We start from the raw sequence: 19,111 nt of genomic DNA on the forward strand, positions 1-19,111 counted from the left end.
TAAATTTCTAAAAATAAATTGATCATATAATTGATATTCATGTCGACACTGAAGTGCTGTACCAAGCCTGTCTCAAAAATATATATTTGTAAGTGTTAATCAAACTCTCTGAATGTACTACAAAAAAAGTCAGAAGATACAAAATGATGAATGAAAAAGGGAAAAAACGAAGAAAACACATTAGACACTCAACATAGAGCACTACACAAAAAGCTAAAAATCGAGAAAGAAACCATCAAAACCCAGAGGTAATATAAAGTGATATGTAATGGTTAGCATATCCTGCCTAAAATTTTGCAATGTTCGTGTTGATAATAGTAAGTATATAAGTTGCTATCGATGAAGTGAGGACGGACTGGAGAATGGCATCAACCATTGAAACAAATATGTGTTTAGCTGTGACATCGATAATCCATCACGATATAACTAATGTTGGCGCCAATTAAACTTCGAACGGGTTGACTTCAACTTTACAATTTTAAAGTTAACACCAAAGTAGCAATTATTTATCAAGAAAAACATAATTTGAAACACATGATCTAAAATATTGTAGGAGATAAAAACTTTTTATGCAAGCGCTGCTGGTATGGGATGCTGTTACAAAAAAAAGTTTAAATTCTGAAATCATCTCTTTTGTAGTTAAAATCATTTTTTAGATGCTAGTCAAATTACTATTTAGAATAACTGTATATGACATGTGATTCCTTTTATTTTATTCACAGCTTAGTACTCTATTTGGTTTTGGCTTTTTAAAATATTTTATTCGAGTGTCACTGATGAGTCTTTTTGTAGAAGAAACGTGTGTTTGACATAAAAACATTTAATTATGGTTTCTATTGTAAATTTATTTCCATGTGAAAGGAAGGTTTTGATAACAATAAAACCAGGTTCGACCCAACATTTTTTTCTTAAAATGTCCTGTACCAAATAAGAAATATGGCAGTTTTAATCAAATAGTCCGTTTCTTTGTATATAGGTCTTTTTTTCGGTGCAGTTTATTGTTTCTGTCGATCCTTTGTTTTTCTCTTATATGTTATGGGATTTCCACATTTTTTGTTTGTAACCCAACTTTGTTTTTTCTTTTTCTCCGGAACTTATTTTCTGATAGACTTATTTTGCATAATGGTCCTTAGGACTCAAGAAACACATTTTAATTTATTGTCTTTTATTTTTTCAAGTTTATGGTCGGCTGAAAACTAAATATTAGAACTACATAGATGCTTTCAATTGTCTCGTTTTGCATTTTTACATTTCTAAGTAGCAATATTTATAAAGGAACTAAATATTGAATACGTACATTTTTGTACTTGTTCTTTAAAGTTGATACGGTATTCCGGGTGGGTGTTATCTGTTTAGATATTTTTTTCAAGTTGACGCTTTCCATTAAATTATGTTGATTGTTTTTTAATTGTAACCTTTTAAATGTTGTTTTAATTTTTTCTTTGTAATCTTTTAGCACACAAATACATCAAATGTACAGAAAATACATGATTGACAAATAGAACAAAGTTTTGGAGACGGCAAACTTATTTCTTTTTAAAGTCCTTTTACAAGAAACCAATTTGAAGTGGCTGATTTTGTTCGGCGCCTTCTTAAAAATAAGTGAAAAAAATGTGTTTCTTCAAATTTTTACATAATCAGATTCATTGTGTAAATCACAATGATGTTTAAAGAGGTTGTTAAAATTTTTTACAAATATAATAAAAAAAACATTAACGCGCGTGATTGGTAAATGTACAATGTACATTAGTACTTGCCATCCAAATTTACAATGTAGTTTGTGAAAATCAATCGTTTCCATTGAGTATAGTGATAAACATTTTAATATTAATTTAAAAAAAAAAGTTTAAAATTGTTTTACAGAATAAGTTATACTACTTCATCGTTCTAGTTGTAAGGTATAATCCCTGACATTTTTTTAGTGATTATGCATAAATGCTGAAATATGTTAAGGATTGTATATAATTACTAAAGTTGTCAGTGATAATACATAATTTCTTTAAATTTCAGGAAGTATTCATAATCACAAATTATACACATGTAACTTATGTATCCTTGGTTTTTCAATTTTTGGTTATGAGCGTTTCGGTAAAACAACAAATGTAAAGCACTTAGAACGCACGGAATTTATTTTAGTGTTATTTTCAATGCCTAGACACATTCAGAGAGAAAAAAATAGCGACTTGCATTACAATGGGCTTTTTATATAACGCAATAGATGTTCTTCCGAGTTTGACTTCACTGTGTATATCCGTTAAGCAATAGTGTTTCTAAACTAAAAGGATGAGTAGGTACAAATAATGGAGTTATATTCGTCTTTGATACATTATGTAAACTTTTGAAATCTCATAAACATGTTTAACCCCGCCGCAATTTTGCGCCTGTCCCAAGTCAGGAGCCTCTGGCCTTTGTTAGTCTTGTATGATTTTTAATTTTAGTATCTTGTGTGTAATTCAGAGTTTAGTATGACGTCCATTATCACTGTACTAGTATGCATATGCTTTAGGGGCCAGCTGAAGGACACCTACGGGTGCGGGAATTCTCGATATATTGAAGACCCATTGGTAGCCTTCGGCTGTTGTCTGCTCTATGGTCGGGTGGTTGTCGCTTTGACAAATTCACCATTTCCTTTCTCAATTTTATTTTGACAAGTTTTGTTAACGCTGTGAAAATAAAGAAATAATATCATATCAAAGTTTCGAAATATCATTTTTCGACGAGTATAAGTATTTCTAAAAGATTGGGTACAAATAGTGTACAATTATAAAATATTTGCAGATTTAACATTGAACAGTTTTACTTCCTTTCTTATCATCAATTTGTATTTAAGTAACATCGAGTCAGTTACCAAAGAATTTAATTTAGTTCTGTAAAACGTTCGTGTTGTTTACCGTATAACGATGATTTTGTGTTGGGTTCTCGTTTTTCTACAACAAATATGGATAACTACGGGATCAAAAGGAGAGTGAGTATTTTTATTTCTTTACCAATCATCATCTCAAAATCTGGAATGAAGATTTTAATATTACTGAAACAACTTTAAAATTAAGAAATAATTCATGGGGGCTTGAATCTATCGTTATTTTACCACGGGTTGGCCCTTTATGACAAATATTTTACCCTGAGCGATAGCGAGGGGTAAGATATCGGCATAAAGGGACAACCCGTGGTAAAATCTAGATATATTCAAGCCCCCATGAATTATTTCGATTCTAATAGGACAAATACGGCATTTTTGTAGATCGAAGCGCTCTAGGTGGAGGCCATTATTTGCCGTTCCCATACATTAACCCTCTTGCTGCCGACCGTTTTTCAAGGTTGCATTTCATATGCCGGAAAATACGACAGCTCAACGTCTGTGACGTAAAATGCCAAACAACGACGTCATTCGATATATGACGTCACGACATGATGACCACTACATTTGGGACCCATTGGAGAAAAACATAACCCTGTTTAATATTTGGTATTTTATTTGAAAGAGATACAGCATTGATGAGAAGATTGCATAAATTTATCCATGGACATATGTGTCCCTCCGGCACTGCCGGTTTGGACATATGTGTCCCTCCGGCAGCAAGAGGGTTAACGCACTTTTAGATTGGCGTACTCAAAGCGTTTGTAACATTCTAACATGACGTCCTTCAAACGCTTTGAGTACACACCCGTGGTAAAATATGAATATATTGCATTGGCTGTTCCGATCGTACTCCCACGTCATATGTTTTTTTCATGAATGAAGTACACGACGTCATAGAATGATGACGTTATAATTTAAGCATTTTACGGGAAAATACACGCTTTTGATACCGAATATCATCACAACAAGGAAACGTAAACAAACGATGCTAAAATGTGGTATAAGCCCATCTTTTATATACATAGAAGACATATAAGTAAGTTATCATTAAAATTCATCCAAATCTATCTAAATAAGTTTTGTGAATAGTTTGAGCATGTCACTTATTTTGTTTGCTCCGTTCTTTTACGCCAATTTAAAAGTGCGTTAATTTATGGGAACGGCAAATAATGGCCTCCACCTAGAGCGCTTCGATCTACAAAAAATGCCGTATTTGTCCTATTAGAATCGAAATAATTCATGGGGGCTTGAATATATCTAGATTTTACCACGGGTTGTCCCTTTATGCCGATATTTTACCCCTCGCTATCGCTCAGGGTAAAATATTTGTCATAAAGGGCCAACCCGTGGTAAAATAACGATATATTCAAGCCCCCATGAATTATTTCTTAAATAATATGAAGTGAAGGAAATGTAAAATGCATGACTTTGTAAAACCATTAATATGAATTAACTTTTTCTGTTTGATATACCATTACTTTTAAGTTATATTGTGATTTTAGGGTATTGCAAATGAATTTTCCAAGTATAACAGTAGCTGCACAAGAAAAGGGAAATTTAACAGCTGAGGTAAATACAATACTGCTAGCTTCAGGTAAAACAGTATATATAGTTAAACTTTATATTGCTTCATAGATTCTTTCTGAATTTTTAGCCTGACGTCCTTCTTGTATTAGTTTCTAATAAAAAAATTATGCAGTAAGGTTTATTTATATTTAATTGTGTTTACGTATAAGTCTGTAAATAAAATCTTTGATTTTGTAATTTCAGTCCGGACTAAATGGAGATATCCACATCAATCCAGGAAATGGTACAGGGACTGTCTATTTTGAAGGAATCGATTTATTAGAGATAGTGAAGGTATGTGCAGGGTCAAGTTGATGTGTTATCAGTTTTTTTTCTCTTTTTTATGTTTTTCTGTTGTTGTTTTTTTTTATATCTATATGAAAAACTTTATCACTCAAACATTGTTACAAAGTTTTCAAATAAAGCCTTAATTCTACATGATATCAAAAGTTTCATTCAGTTTGTGAGTAAATGTACTGTTTGTGCAGAACGTATCTAGTTCGAACTAAATATTTGTCAACGACTTCAAAATTTCTTCAACAATGAAATACCATTACTATGAATTACTCATTCCCATTTACTATTTCAGATTGTGTACAGTCTACCGCCAATTTGGATAAACCATTCTCATGTAGGTTTTGTTGGAACGTATGAAGGCGGTAAAGAGGTCGATATACCGTTGAAAGTCAAGGTTGGCATTTTACTTCATGTTTTTGTTTCTAAAGTGAAAAGTAATGAAATAGCACAGTAAATAGAGTTATGAATATTAAGTGTCATATATTTTTCTCCTCCCCCTACCCCGAAAAAAATTACCGCCATCTTCATATTCTTAGAATATATACTGTTTTAATACTAACTGTATTAAATTGCAATGATATCTTCTTTCAGGAACCATCAGGAGGAAAAATAAGATTTAGCCTTGTCGCTGGAGATTTCCCTCCCGGAATACATCTTGAATCAGATCGAAGTAGGATATATGGTATAGCACCAGACGTTGATGCTCAGTATAGCTTTACTATACGTGCTACTGGATCTCGGGGGATGTTTGAAGATGCAGTTTTTAAAATGGAAACTATCGGTGAGGACATGTTTTTTTTCCGGTTTGACAACCAAACATAAAGCATATCACAGCTAGATATTTTTAGTTTTACCATTATTATTTTTTGTGGGAAATACATCACAACTTAATAGATTAAGGAAAAACATCATGATGCAGATTAAGCTTGTCGTCTACAAGGTTCCTGGCATAATTTTTTTTCGTTGTGACAATAAAAACATGAATAACTGGGCTAAATATTTTTAGCTTTTACTATTATCATTTTTCAAGGATTAAGGGAGATGTTGGATATACATCAAGAAGAAAGGAAACGAAAAACAAAAACAAAAACAAAAACACAGTGAAGATTGTTAGTAGTTGTGGTGGTCTTTTGAAATATATTTTTATTTATTTTCAATGTTTAAATTATTCTTTATATTTATTAGGAGAGGTTGAAATATTGTCTATGACAAAATACAAATGTCTCAACAATATTTCAAACTCTTCATATATAGCACGAGGTTGTGGTAGCTTTTGGATAAAATATTAATAATGTGTATGTTTGCATGCACCAGTTATCTTTATTTAATATATATATTGCTTTTTACAGAGTTGCAGCATTGTCAATATGAACCTTGTCATAATGGTGCTGTATGTAACGAGACAAATGTCGGTAAAGGATACGAATGCGTGTGTGCCGATTTCTACGGAGGGAAAGATTGCAGTACAGGTACACTGTACATCACATTCCGTTTACCTTCAATAATATAAAAGTTTTGACATATTTGTCTATCAAACAATGACAAAATCAACCCTCTTAATTTCATAAATACCCTGTACTCATAACTTGATACCTGTTGTAGCCTTAATATATCCTTATCTATAGAGGTTAGTAGATGTTAGAAGATTTGGTATTAGTGCCAATGAGACAACTCTCCATCCAAGAACAATTTTTAAAAAGTAAACCATTGTAGGTCAAAGTACGGCCTTCAACACAGAGCCTTCAAACAAAGTTGTCTCATCCCGAACAGGAAGCTACAAAGGGTCCCAAAAATCTCTATGTATGTAGTAGAGAATATGATTTTTTTTCTACATCATACTTCTATAAACGTTTTCAAAAATAGACAAAAACTATCAATTCTACAAATTCAAATAAATTATAAAAGCATTAAGACAATCAAATTAACACATTTGTTCCTGTTGGGTTCATTTCAGATTGTAGACAGAGTGAGGTAGGCGTTTCTCTTCCTTCAAAAATCCCAGATGCTCAACTGTCGGCATATCTTTCTCACGAAATGTCAAATGCTACTGAAGCTCGTCTTGACAGTGAAGAAAAGGGTTGGTGTGGAGAAAATGCGAATTCCTGGCTTCAGGTCGATCTAGGTAAATATTTTGATCACTTTCATTATTTCAATTACTATTGTTCTTTTTCATTTTATGAAATATGTTTTGAAATCAATCTTAGAGCAAACAGCACACTTTTAGTTTTTACAAAAATGAAATATTTTGTTTTACTTTTTTCAGTTGTACATTTGTTTCTTTCATTGAACTTAATGACATTGTTAAGATTTCTTTTTCTGTAGTTTACGTTCAGGTTGCATTTCACCGAATAAAGAGAATACTATTTAAATCATATTAACATGTGCAATAATATAAGTAAAGATAAGCATCAATTTAAAACGATGAAAATGATTCTGATTCTTGCATAAGAATTACAACTTAATGAAAAATAGTGTCATATATGAAATAAAAAAAAAATATCCTCTTTTCAAAAGTTAAATTTAGAATATTATTACTATGTGAAAACATATATTTTATTTTCCAGGTAACCGTTCTAAGATAGCTGGTGTTACTATGTTCGGCTACAACACCCAGTATCTGACAGAATCCTTCCAATTATCGGTCAGCACGGACGGTCAACATTTTCAATTTATTAAAAATGGGACCTCACCTATCGTAAGCATACATTTTCTTTCAGACTTATGATACTGGGGCTATTCTGTGTTGATTATAGGAATAAACGCCTTTTAAAAGGGATTTATTGGTGTATAAACTCGAACAATTCACTCACAAACAAATAAAAGTCTATGATGATATGTTAACGTTTACTTAATACACCAATAAATTCCTTTTAAAAGGCGTTTTATCCTTAGAATTCTAAGTTAGATATAGGGAGTATATTGTTCCACACTCATTACCTCTATCACACGTAAATTGAAGATTTATGTCATTGAATAGGCCTGGCGCATGACTATACTTGTTGGTTGACGCAAACATATGTACTCAATGAAATTTGCTCTCTGATAAAAAGTTAACTGCCAAAACTCTTATTATAATAATTTACTTTCATCTAGAAAATATGTTTGTCAAATATTGTGGATTCTTAAATATTCGTGGTACTCCAATTTTCGTTCATTTTGTGTTTACCGGTGAACCACGAATTTAAATGTTCAATGAGGCACAAGTGTTCTATATGCTTGTTTGCAGAACTTAATAAAAACACAAAATCAGATATCTACGAAAACACAAAGTTTCATCAATTAACGAAAATTGGTACACAGAAAAATAATAAATCCACTGAACTTCATGATAAGTCATGTGTACACATTTATGTTCAGACTGTTTAATTTGTACATAGTTTTACCATTAAGAGATTGGTAATATTCTTCTGAAAACATTTATATAATTAAGAGATTGGTAATATTCTTCTGAAAACATTTATATAATTAAAAAGAACTTTTTTTCATTTTTTTCAGGTTTTCCCCGGTCGATCTGGAAGACTGTATTCTAGCTTACAGGATGTTACTACTGCCAGATTTATTAGATTTCACCCGTATTCATACAATGCTAAATATGTTCCATGTATGAAAGTTGAACTATACGGATGTGTTTTGTAATTTTATCATTGCAATATAACTATATAAATCCACTGCGTATCATGTATTTACTTTTGTTTTATTTCAATTACTATAAACAAACTATTGACGGGATGTATAAGTACCCGGCAACGTCTAATTGTACTTTTGTCCATCTGATGAGTTAAGCCTATGACAACTGATTTTTATAGTGCATTCTTATGTTGTACTGTTATACCACTGTCCTATGTTAGGGGAGGGTTGGGATCCCGCTAACATGTTTAACCCCGCCACATTATTTATGGATGTGCCTGTCAAAAGTCAGGAGCCTGTAATTCAGTGGTTGTCGTTTGTTTATGTGTGACATATTTGTACTTCGTTCATTCTTTTATATGAATGGGACCGTTAGTTTTCTCGTTTGAATTGTTTTACATTGTCATATCAGGACCTTTTATAGCTGACTATGCGGTATGGGCTTTCCTCGTTGTTGAAGGCCGAGCGGTGGGTGAACTATAGTTGTCAATGTTTGTGTCATTTTGGTCTCCTGTGGTCAGTTGTCTCAATGGCAATCATACCACATCTTCTTTTTTATATACCAAGAATACATCTAGAAAATACAATTCATTTTTTTGAAAATATCTCTGTAAAAGATTTCGATTGAGGCAAATAAATATCTTATCGAATGTCTTAGAATCTCGCTACAATAGAAATATTTATTAATCTTCAACACCAAACGATAACGGATTACTTCAACCAATTTTGCAACAACACCGACTTGCATGTGAAAAACAGAATTAATGAAATATCGAAAACAAAAACAGACCCTTTGGCATTAAAAACATGAGTGAAACGGGGTTTTTTTTGTAAAAGTTTGTGTCATTACTTACAAGTAAGCTGTGCGAGTTGTATAAATCCGGACGGATTCAAGACGTGAACAGTTTGTGTTATCTCTGAATGCATAGGTGACCTGGGTTGAGTTCAATATCGTATCAGCTACGTAGTGCTATGCATATTTTGACTATTGAGCGTGTAGCTATAGACTAGTTGTTACATATATATTGATAGCGATATTGAACTCAACCCTGCTGGCGACACGTACGCACCTATCCCTACTTTTTTCTACTGGCAGTCAAATTTTCCCGAATCTATGCTGATTGACCAATAACATGGCGAATTTGTAATTTGTTTTTGTCATGAATCTGCTTGAAAATTTGCAACAGGACGTTAAGCAAATCAGTAAATAACAAAACTACATAACCTACTGACATGACTTTTTGTCTTCTTTGTTTTTGACAAAAGAGATTAGTTCAGCTTCCAAACTTTCCATTTCTATGTATCAAATATTCCAGCTACACTTGCATATGTAGTACAAGTATATATCTCCCAATTAATACGATATGCCAGAGCGTAAATGTCCCATCAATACTATCTTGATGGAGGAGTGTTGCTTAGGGGTAAGCTTTCGACCAAAGAGTTCTAATATAAGTTGTGAAGCTGAAATTAACTGTTAAAATTTACGGAAGGCGTCACTAGTTACAGATGACGACGGATATTTTGTAACTATCCCGTCCTGTTTTCATCAAATGTGACCTGCCAAATAAGATTTATTATCGTATTTTTTACTAGATAAGCAACATGACGAAGGTCAAATAAGAAGCAGAATATAACTACTATTCCGAAGTACCTGCTAAAACCCCGGGTGTTTTTAGGGTTTGTGTTGTTCAGTCTTTGGTTTGCATTGTGTTTTTTGTGTACTCCCTGTTTTTGTCGATTTTCGTTGTTTACAATTTCTGAGTTTTAATGCCATTTTGGTTTGGAATTATCGCCTCTTTTTTAAAGACCTAAATATTAATGAGATATCTGCTACTCGATTTTGATCAAATAACACAATACTACATTGTATGCATTTTTGAAAAAAAAACAAGGAAAAAACTCTTTTAGAATCATCATGGTATAGATAAGCGTTTACAATTAATGATGTTCCTACGGATATTTTTTATCCCTGTGTTCGTATGGAATGGTTTTTTTTACATATTTTATCTCACGATGAAGAAGAAACATTGTCATGTCACAAATTAAGAATGAATTTGGTGCAAATAGATAAAAGTACGACCTACAACACGGAGCCATGGCTCACAACAAACAGCAAGCTATAAAGGGCCCCAAAATGACTAGTGTAAGACAATTCAAACAGAAAATCCAATGGTCGAATCTATATAAAAAAAAAGAAAAATGAAAAAGCCTTATGAATCACATCAACAAACAACCACAGGTTTCTGACTCAGAACCGGTGTAAACAAAAACAGCTGATTTTAACATTTTCACAAACGCCAACATTCACTCTAGTGATTGTAGTGTAGCATTGCAACATAAAAAAGACACACAAATTGTTTTCAGTTTTAAGATAAACACTGGTTTGAAAAATTAACAAAATCAAAGACATGATAACTAAATGTTAATGATTCATTTATTAAACAAATTCAACATAAACTGTTAATTGACAATTTCACATCCATACACTTCCACTCGCATTCCTGGTTTGGTTTGATATGTTCTTGGTATGAACCGGATATATCTGGCCGTAACCGGCTGAAGAAATGCATGTTTTATTACACTGTTCACACTGCTACTGCCAGTAAATTCCTGTAAAAAGGAAAATGCAAGTAAATTGTCAAATAATACAAAACAATTATTTAACTGGTAGATTCTGTATTCTTGTATTATGAATATATTTATTTAAAAAAAATGGATAGTCTTGTATACAACTTTCAAAATTTACCCCGAAAACCATAGTCAGGTGGTGATTGAAGGGGTATTGTAAAATCCTGACTATTGAAAAACAAATAAAAGAAAAAAGAAAAAAAAAGTATTTAACTGGTGTACGCTCGGATAGTCATTTAGAAAGAACCTATTATATTACGGAGTAGTATTAATAACAACAGTATTATATTTACAAATTGTTTATTATGTATATAATTAGAATCAATCACTTAGGGAAAGAACGAACACCTTTAAAATTAAACAAAAACCTCAGCAAAAATACAACATGAAAGTGTATTGTAGTTAACAATTATTTTTTTTCTTCAAATCGCTAAAACTATCAGGTCGACTTCACATGCATTAACATATAAAGAAATGTATGTGTGTTATGGGTAATAACAGAAGCACTATGTTTACCATTGCAGATGTTCCATTGACAACATTGGTAAAGGTATTTCCATCAACACTGTACTGTACCCTGAAGGTCTTGATGTAGCTTGACGATGACTGACCTTGGGTTGCTACTCCATAAACAGATGTAGGATGACCTATGTCAACCTGTAATTTTAAAGTTTTGTTTTATTGGCAAGTTTTATGTAGAAATAACTGAGCACTAAAATGAAATGAATATGAAGAAACTTTCATTTTCGAGAATCTGCTATTTTCTACATGTACGATCATTAAAATATTTGATGAATAAGTTATACTAGCCTGTAACCAAGAGCCTGTATTGGTACCAGACCAGCCACGTGGGTTGTTTAGTCTTCCATCAGAAGCAGGGTGATCTCCTGAAGCGTAATGGGAAGACAGCTGAGCATCTGGTATGGTCTTAACGCCGTTATCTACACCGACAGCTTTACTTCTACAATCTGTACAAAAAATATTGATGTCAATTTTTTGGTTTTTGCTGGGAAATTTGATTAACAGATAATAACTTTTAAAGAAATTTAGTATAAACCCTATTTGTAAAAAGAAAAATCACAAAAATACTGAACTTGCAGGAAAATCAATTCGGAAAGTCCATAATAACATGGCAAAATCGAATAACAAAACACATAAAAAACGAATGGATAAGAACTGTCATATTCCTGACTTGGTACAGGCATTTTCAAATGTAGAAAATGGCGGGTTAAACCTGGTTTTATAGCGCTAACCATCTACTTTTAAGTTTTAATATAATTAGATGTGCGATTAATAAAACAAGGATCCTGATCATACACTTGGAAGTTTTCAAAGTTGATATCCTTATGACCACTAATATATATAAATATTAAAATAAAACGTACCAAACTGACATGATGATCCACCATAAGGATTTGTACAGTTACACTTATAATCATCTATAGCATCTTCACATTTTCCATTGTACTGACAGGGATTACTATTGCACTGGTTCTTCTCTGAAAATATAACAAGATTCGGTATTCTTACTAGCATCATACAGAATTGAGTTTAACACTTGTAGAATCCCATTTAGCGCATATTATTTTATTTGCAATTCATGAGACTCTAAATACGTTCATAAGAGTAGTTTCCTCTAACAGCCTTTTCATAACATCATCAAACAGTTGCCAGTCGTAAAAAAAATTACATATTAATCAGTATGCGTAATCAAGTAAACCAACAACAAGTGATACACTAAAAAGGGTCTTTAAACAACATGCTCTTTGTCAATTTTTTTTTATCAAAATATAGCGGAAACAAAAATGACGAATTGCATAATATGAACTTAAAGAAATGTTATGTTTAAAATATTCTTCTAAAATCTTATCAGTAAACAGAACTATGACACCATTTTGCAAATTCTGTATGGAAAATCGAGTTAAAAAAGCCAAATACTATTATAACGTAGGACAATCAAAAATATTCTACACGGAAGGGACAAAATTTTACATGTTCCCGCGTATGATCAAAACAGTATACCCCTTGTGTCGATTGAAAAGATCTGATCAGCATATTTGCCATGAGCGTCAGTAACACGAATGCCAAACTCGTACGTTGCATCTACATCCGGTGCATTTCCAGTTAATCGACCTGTAGTCTTGTCAAGGTGTACACCTGGAGGGAAAGCTCCAGATACTTTCTCAAATCTCATTTTGCCACCTTCGGGATCCTGTAAAGATATTGAATCGATAAACATAGTAATACGGCGACCAAATAATATATGATAACTTGAATTCGAACATTGAAATTAAAATATTTAAAATTTTGAGGTAATTAAAAAAATTCAGTACTACATTTTAAAATGTAAATAAAAATTGTGAATGGAAATGGGGAATGTGTCAAAGAGACAACAACAAAGACTGTTACCCTGTTTATCAGTTCTTTTGATCCCTTCGTAAACGAATATATTTCCAATCTTTATTATGATATTTACGTTTCTGTTCAAGTTTTATAACTGAATACAAGTAATAATTAATAATAATATATAAAAAAAATCTTTATCCAGAATCCACTTTTATAAATGTTACAATTGTTCATTCGGAGAACTAAGTGCCCAATGCTTACAATTGCTTCTAACAATAAGTTGACTGACTGTCCTCCGGCAAACACTCCAAGACTGCCATGTGCTGAGTTAACCTTCCATGTCGGTGGTAAACTGTTAACTATCTACAAAGAATATATATAGTAAGTTTTTTAACTATTCTTATGAGAGCGTTGTAATATTTTTCAAAATGTGTATGTCATTGTTACAAATATCATTTTAACATGACTAGAAATGACGTTGTTGTCCATTCGTTGGACCAAAATGTATGTTGTTAAATTCACAGAACACTCAAAATGAGGTCTACAATCAATGTGTTGTGGCCTTACCCTCATTTGACTTTAAAACGTTTAAATAACCCACGGCTAAGCTTTTGTCTAAGCTAGGTTCACATAATAAACGAAGCAATAAGACTTCTAGGCCAAAGGAACCATACTTCCCGTTTTTAACTTTCGTCGGAGTTCAGTATTTTCGTGAATTTACTTTTTGCACAAACATCTTTTTTTATAAAAGTGTAAATAAGTTATGATTCATGATTCGCCGACATGATATAATATATGGCTTGTTATAACAAATTGTTAGGTGTTGGTTTGATCAATTCGGTCCACTTTTCTGTAATAAAAATTAAAATGTGCTTCTTTTTTGGAAGAATTGAAAAAGAAAAAAAGAACATGTATGAGGGTCCGACCAGATAATGTGCAGCATATGCTTTTCTGTTATAGTTTCTCAAATAACTATACCTCAAATAATTTAAGCATATCTGTATGTCCAATGTAAACAGTGCCATTTCCATTTGGCTTCATAAAGATGTTGCCTTGCTGAGGTCCTGCCTTCAAAATTAGAAAAGACTATAGTGCAAATGTACGTGAATGATATGTCATAACAATAGCATATTTGTAATCGCTCTTTGGTCATTACTCTATGTCTTTTCCAAATGAAACATTAACAGAATAGCCTAGTCGGACAGTTCGTCGTCTTAATCTTATTACATTTTTTTTGGTATTAATGTATGCTAAAAATTCCCTTAGCCATCAATGATTTCCCTTTTAATATGACAATATGAAAAAAACTATCAAATTTTACTCAGACATGTTAGGCATCTTTTAGACAATAGTAGGTAAGCAGTTACTTAAATTGTATTGAATATGTTTAATACTTTGTAACGTTATTACCTGTATTGTAAGATTGCCTCCCTTTTCTGCTGTAATGTACACATTAGGATATTGTATGTCAAAGAAACTGAAAATAAAAAGGATAAACAGAAAGTTATACTCAATTTTTGAAGATTAAACTAATGAAATGAACGTTATAACAAAAACAAATAAACATATACAAAAAATGAAAATGTATAATACAGTGCAAGGTATGAATGAATAAACATTAAATAAAAAAAATTACGAAAAAAGAGACACAAAGGATACCAAATGGATATTCGACCTCATAATAGGAAAACAAAGGATATGGATTATTTATCCATGATATAAAATCAGTACATGCTCAACAAAAAAAACCACAAAAGTCGAAAAATAGAATTCCAACGCAATTGCAAAAAAACAAACAAAAGTAAAAAAAAAAAACACGCACAAACTAACAACAGTACATAGTACACGAAACACAACACAGCGAACCAAAAGAATGAGCAAGATGAACCCCAGTTAAAACGTGAGGCAATCTTAAATGTTCCAAAAGGGTAACCACTGTTGAGAGAGATTTGACAATAAAAAAGTCAAATAAAAAAAAAAACGTACACACTAATCCATTTTGTGCGCTCTACAAAACCGGTCTCTATAAATTGTTTTATTCACATTCACTAAAGACAAATATGAGAAATCTATAATCAAATTAAAACAAATTATTTAATTCAGATTTTTTAAATTTAAAATTGTCGATTTACCATCAATGAATATATAAAAGCATCTGTATGTTATGTATGCCTTGTTAATATTTTTATAAAATATTGTTATATTATAAAAAGTTCTTACCTCGCATAAATTGTCAAGAAGCATGAAGATAATATCAAAACGCTGGTGGTAGCCATTTTTTGTGATTTTGGCAATATATGTCTAACTAACGTTTAGATATCAGTAATTCATAAACTGTTGTTATCTAAGAAACCAAACTATGGTATATTACGATAGTGCATCTGAGCTAAAAATAGGGACGACGTAGGAAAACGACCAGTAATAAATAACTTCGATAAGATTTGAAAAATAATGAAGCAGCAACCCAATAAGACTAATATAATGAGCACAAATAAAATATTAACCCAATAATAAAAGGCATCAAAATTACTTTATAAGAGTATGACAGGTCACCCAAATTTTATAGATTGATTTCTTGTTTGTTTAAAGTAATTTCTTTGTCAGCTTTATCGTGGTGGTCAGTTTTTTTAATTAATGGAGAAGCTTTATCTTGGTGGTCAGCTTTTTTTTATTAATGGAAAAGCTTTATCGTGTTAGGCAGGTTTTTTTTATTAATGGAGAAGCTTTATCGTGGTGGTCAGGTTTTTTTATTAATGGAGAAGCTTTATCGTGGTGGTCACTTTTTTTTTTTTATTATTAATGGAGAAGCTTTATCGTGGTGGTCAGTTTTTTTATTAATGGAGAAGCTTTATCGTGGTGGTCAGTTTTTTTTTTATTATTAATGGAGAAGCTTTATCGTGGTGGTCACTTTTTTTTTTATTATTAATGGAAAAGCTTTATTGTGATGGTCAGTTTTTTTTATTAATTGAGAAGCTTTATCGTGGTGGTCACTTTTTTTTATTAATGGAGAAGCTTTATCGTGATGGTCAGTTTTTTTTTATTAATGGAGAAGCTTTATCGTGGTGGTCAGTTTTTTTATTAATGGAGAAGCTTAATCGTGGTGGTCAGTTTTTTTCTTAATGGAGAAGCTTTATCGTGGTGGTCAGGTTTTTTTTTGTCTTAATGGAGAAGCTTTATCGTGGTGGTCCGTTCTTTTTTTTTAATTGAGAAGCTTTATCGTGGTGGTAATTTTTTTTTATTAATGGAGAAGCTTTATCGTGGTGGTCAGTTTTTTTTTTTATTAATGGAGAAGCTTTATCTTGGTGGTCAGCCTTTTTTATAAATGGAGAAGCTTTATCGTGGTGGTCAGTTTTTTTATTAATGGAGAAGCTTAATCGTGGTGGTCAGTTTTTTTTTTATTAATGGAGAAGCTTTATCGTGGTGGTCAGTTTTTTTTATTAATGGAGAAGCTTTATCGTGGTGGTCACTTTTTTTTATTATTATTAATGGAGAAGCTTTATCGTGGTGGTCAGGTTTTTTTTTTAATAATGGAGAAGCTTTATCGTGGTGGTCAGTTTTTTTATTCATGGAGAAGCTTTATCGTGGTGGTAAGGTTTTTTATTAATGTAGAAGCTTTATCGTGGTGGTCAGTTTTTTTTATTAATGGAGAAGCTTTATCGTGGTGGTCAGTTTTTTTATTAATGGAGAAGCTTTATCGTGGTGGTCAGTTTTTTTTATTAATGGAGAAGCTTTATCGTGGTGGTCAGTTTTTTTATTAATGGAGAAGCTTTATCGTGGTGGTCAGTTTTTTTATTAATGGAGAAGCTTTATCGTGGTGGTCAGGTTTTTTATTAATTGAGAAGCTTTATCGTGGTGGTCATTTTTTTTATTAATGGAGAAGCTTTATCGTGGTGGTCATTTTTTTATTAATGGAGAAGCTTTATCGTGGTGGTCAGTTTTTTTTATTAATGGAGAAGTTTATCGTGGTGGTCAGTTTTTTTTATTAATGAAGAAGCTTTATCGTGGTGGTCAGTTTTTTTATTAATTGAGAAGCTTTATCGTGGTGGTCAGTTTTTTTATTAATGGAGAAGCTTTATCGTGGTGGTCAGGTTTTTTATTAATGGGGAAGCTTTATCGTGGTGGTCAGTTTTTTTATTAATGGAGAAGCTTTATCGGGGTGGTCAGGTTTTTTATTAATGGAGAAGCTTTATCGTGGTGGTCAGTTTTTTTTTATTAATGTAGAAGCTTTATCGTGGTGGTCAGTTTTTTGTTATTAATGGAGAAGCTTTATCGTGGTGGTCAGTTTTTTTATTAATGGAGAAGCTTTATCGTGGTGGTAAGGTTTTTTATTAATGTAGAAGCTTTATCGTGGTGGTCAGGTTTTTTTATTAATGGAGAAGCTTTATCGTGGTGGTCAGTTTTTTTATTAATGGAGAAGCTTTATCGTGGTGGTCAGGTTTTTTTTATTAATGGAGAAGCTTTATCGTGGTGGTCAGTTTTTTTATTAATGGAGAAGCTTTATCGTGGTGGTAAGGTTTTTTATTAATGTAGAAGCTTTATCGTGGTGGTCAGTTTTTTTTTATTAATGGAGAAGCTTTATCGTGGTGGTCAGTTTTTTTTTATTAATAGAGAAGCTTTATCGTGGTGGTCAGTTTTTTTATTAATGGAGAAGCTTTATCGTGGTGGTCAGGTTTTTTATTAATGGGGAAGCTTTATCGTGGTGGTCAGTTTTTTTATTAATGGAGAAGCTTTATCGTGGTAGTCAGTTTTTTTTCTTATTAATGGAGAAGCTTTACCGTGGTGGTCAGTTTTTTTTTATTAACGGAGAAGCTTTATCGTGATGGTCAGGTTTTTTATTAATGGAGAAGCTTTATTGTGGTGGTCAGGTTTTTTATTAATGGAGAAGCTTTATCTTGGTGGTCAGTTTTTTTTATTAATGGAGAAGCTTTATCGTGGTGGTCAGTTTTTTTAGTAATGGAGAAGCTTTATCGTGGTGGTCACTTTTTTATTAATGGAGAAGCTTAATCGTGGTGGTCAGTTTTTTTAGTAATGGAGAAGCTTTATCGTGGTGGTCACTTTTTTATTAATGGAGAAGCTTTATCGTGGTGGTCAGTTTTTTATTAATGGAGAAGCTTAATCGTGGTGGTAAGTTTTTTTATTAATGGAAAAGCTTTATCGTGGTGGTCAGTTTTTTTATTAATGGAGAAGCTTTATCGTGGTGGTCAGTTTTTTTATTAATGGAGAAGCTTTATCGTGGTGGTCAGTTTTTTTATTAATGGAGAAGCTTTATCGTGGTGGTCAGTTTTTTTTATTAATGAAGAAGCTTTATCGTGGTGGTCAGTTTTTTTTTTATTAATGGAGAAGCTTTATCGTGGTGATCAGTTTTTTATTAATGGAGAAGCTTTATCGGGGTGGTCAGGTTTTTTTATTAATGGAGAAGCTTTATCGTGATGGTCAGTTTTTTTTATTAATGGAGAAGCTTTATCGTGGTGGTCAGTTTTTTTATTAATGGAGAAGCTTTATCGTGGTGGTCAGTTTTTTTTATTAATGGAGAAGCTTAACGTGGTGGTCAGGTTTTTTTTATTAATGGAGAAGCTTTATCGTGGTGGTCAGATTTTTATTAATGGAGAAGCTTTATCGTGGTGGTCAGTTTTTTTATTAATGGAGAAGCTTTATCGTGGTGGTCAGGTTTTTTTATTAATGGAGAAGCTTTATTGTGGTGGTTAGTTTTTTTTCTTATTAATGGAGAAGCTTTATCGTGGTGGTCAGTTTTTTTATTGATGGAGAAGCTTTATCGTGGTGGTCAGG

General features: G+C 32.2%; 2 protein-coding genes across 2 annotated transcripts; one reads left to right on the plus strand and one right to left on the minus strand.

The window, feature by feature from the left end:
- Window positions 1–2,891: 2,891 nt before the first annotated feature.
- Window positions 2,892–8,359, plus strand: LOC134688000 (lactadherin-like). Its single transcript, XM_063548466.1, has 9 exons — window positions 2,892–2,965; window positions 4,363–4,429; window positions 4,631–4,720; window positions 5,016–5,117; window positions 5,315–5,504; window positions 6,073–6,192; window positions 6,678–6,845; window positions 7,288–7,418; window positions 8,219–8,359. Exons 1-9 carry the CDS (start codon window positions 2,901–2,903, stop codon window positions 8,357–8,359), a joined length of 1,074 nt encoding a protein of 357 aa, XP_063404536.1. The 5' UTR covers window positions 2,892–2,900.
- Window positions 8,360–10,772: 2,413 nt separating this feature from the next.
- On the minus strand, window positions 10,773–15,681 carry LOC134686331 (lactadherin-like). Its single transcript, XM_063546001.1, has 9 exons — window positions 15,545–15,681; window positions 14,735–14,801; window positions 14,303–14,392; window positions 13,586–13,687; window positions 13,001–13,190; window positions 12,364–12,477; window positions 11,789–11,946; window positions 11,495–11,635; window positions 10,773–10,960 (listed from the first exon to the last, which is right to left on the minus strand). The coding sequence occupies exons 1-9, from the start codon at window positions 15,598–15,600 to the stop codon at window positions 10,811–10,813; spliced, it is 1,068 nt and encodes a 355-aa protein (XP_063402071.1). The 5' UTR covers window positions 15,601–15,681; the 3' UTR covers window positions 10,773–10,810.
- Window positions 15,682–19,111: the final 3,430 nt, after the last annotated feature.

The sequence above is a fragment of the Mytilus trossulus genome, chromosome 10 (assembly GCF_036588685.1).
Source record: "Mytilus trossulus isolate FHL-02 chromosome 10, PNRI_Mtr1.1.1.hap1, whole genome shotgun sequence".
In the NCBI taxonomy this organism is placed as follows: domain Eukaryota; kingdom Metazoa; phylum Mollusca; class Bivalvia; order Mytilida; family Mytilidae; genus Mytilus; species Mytilus trossulus.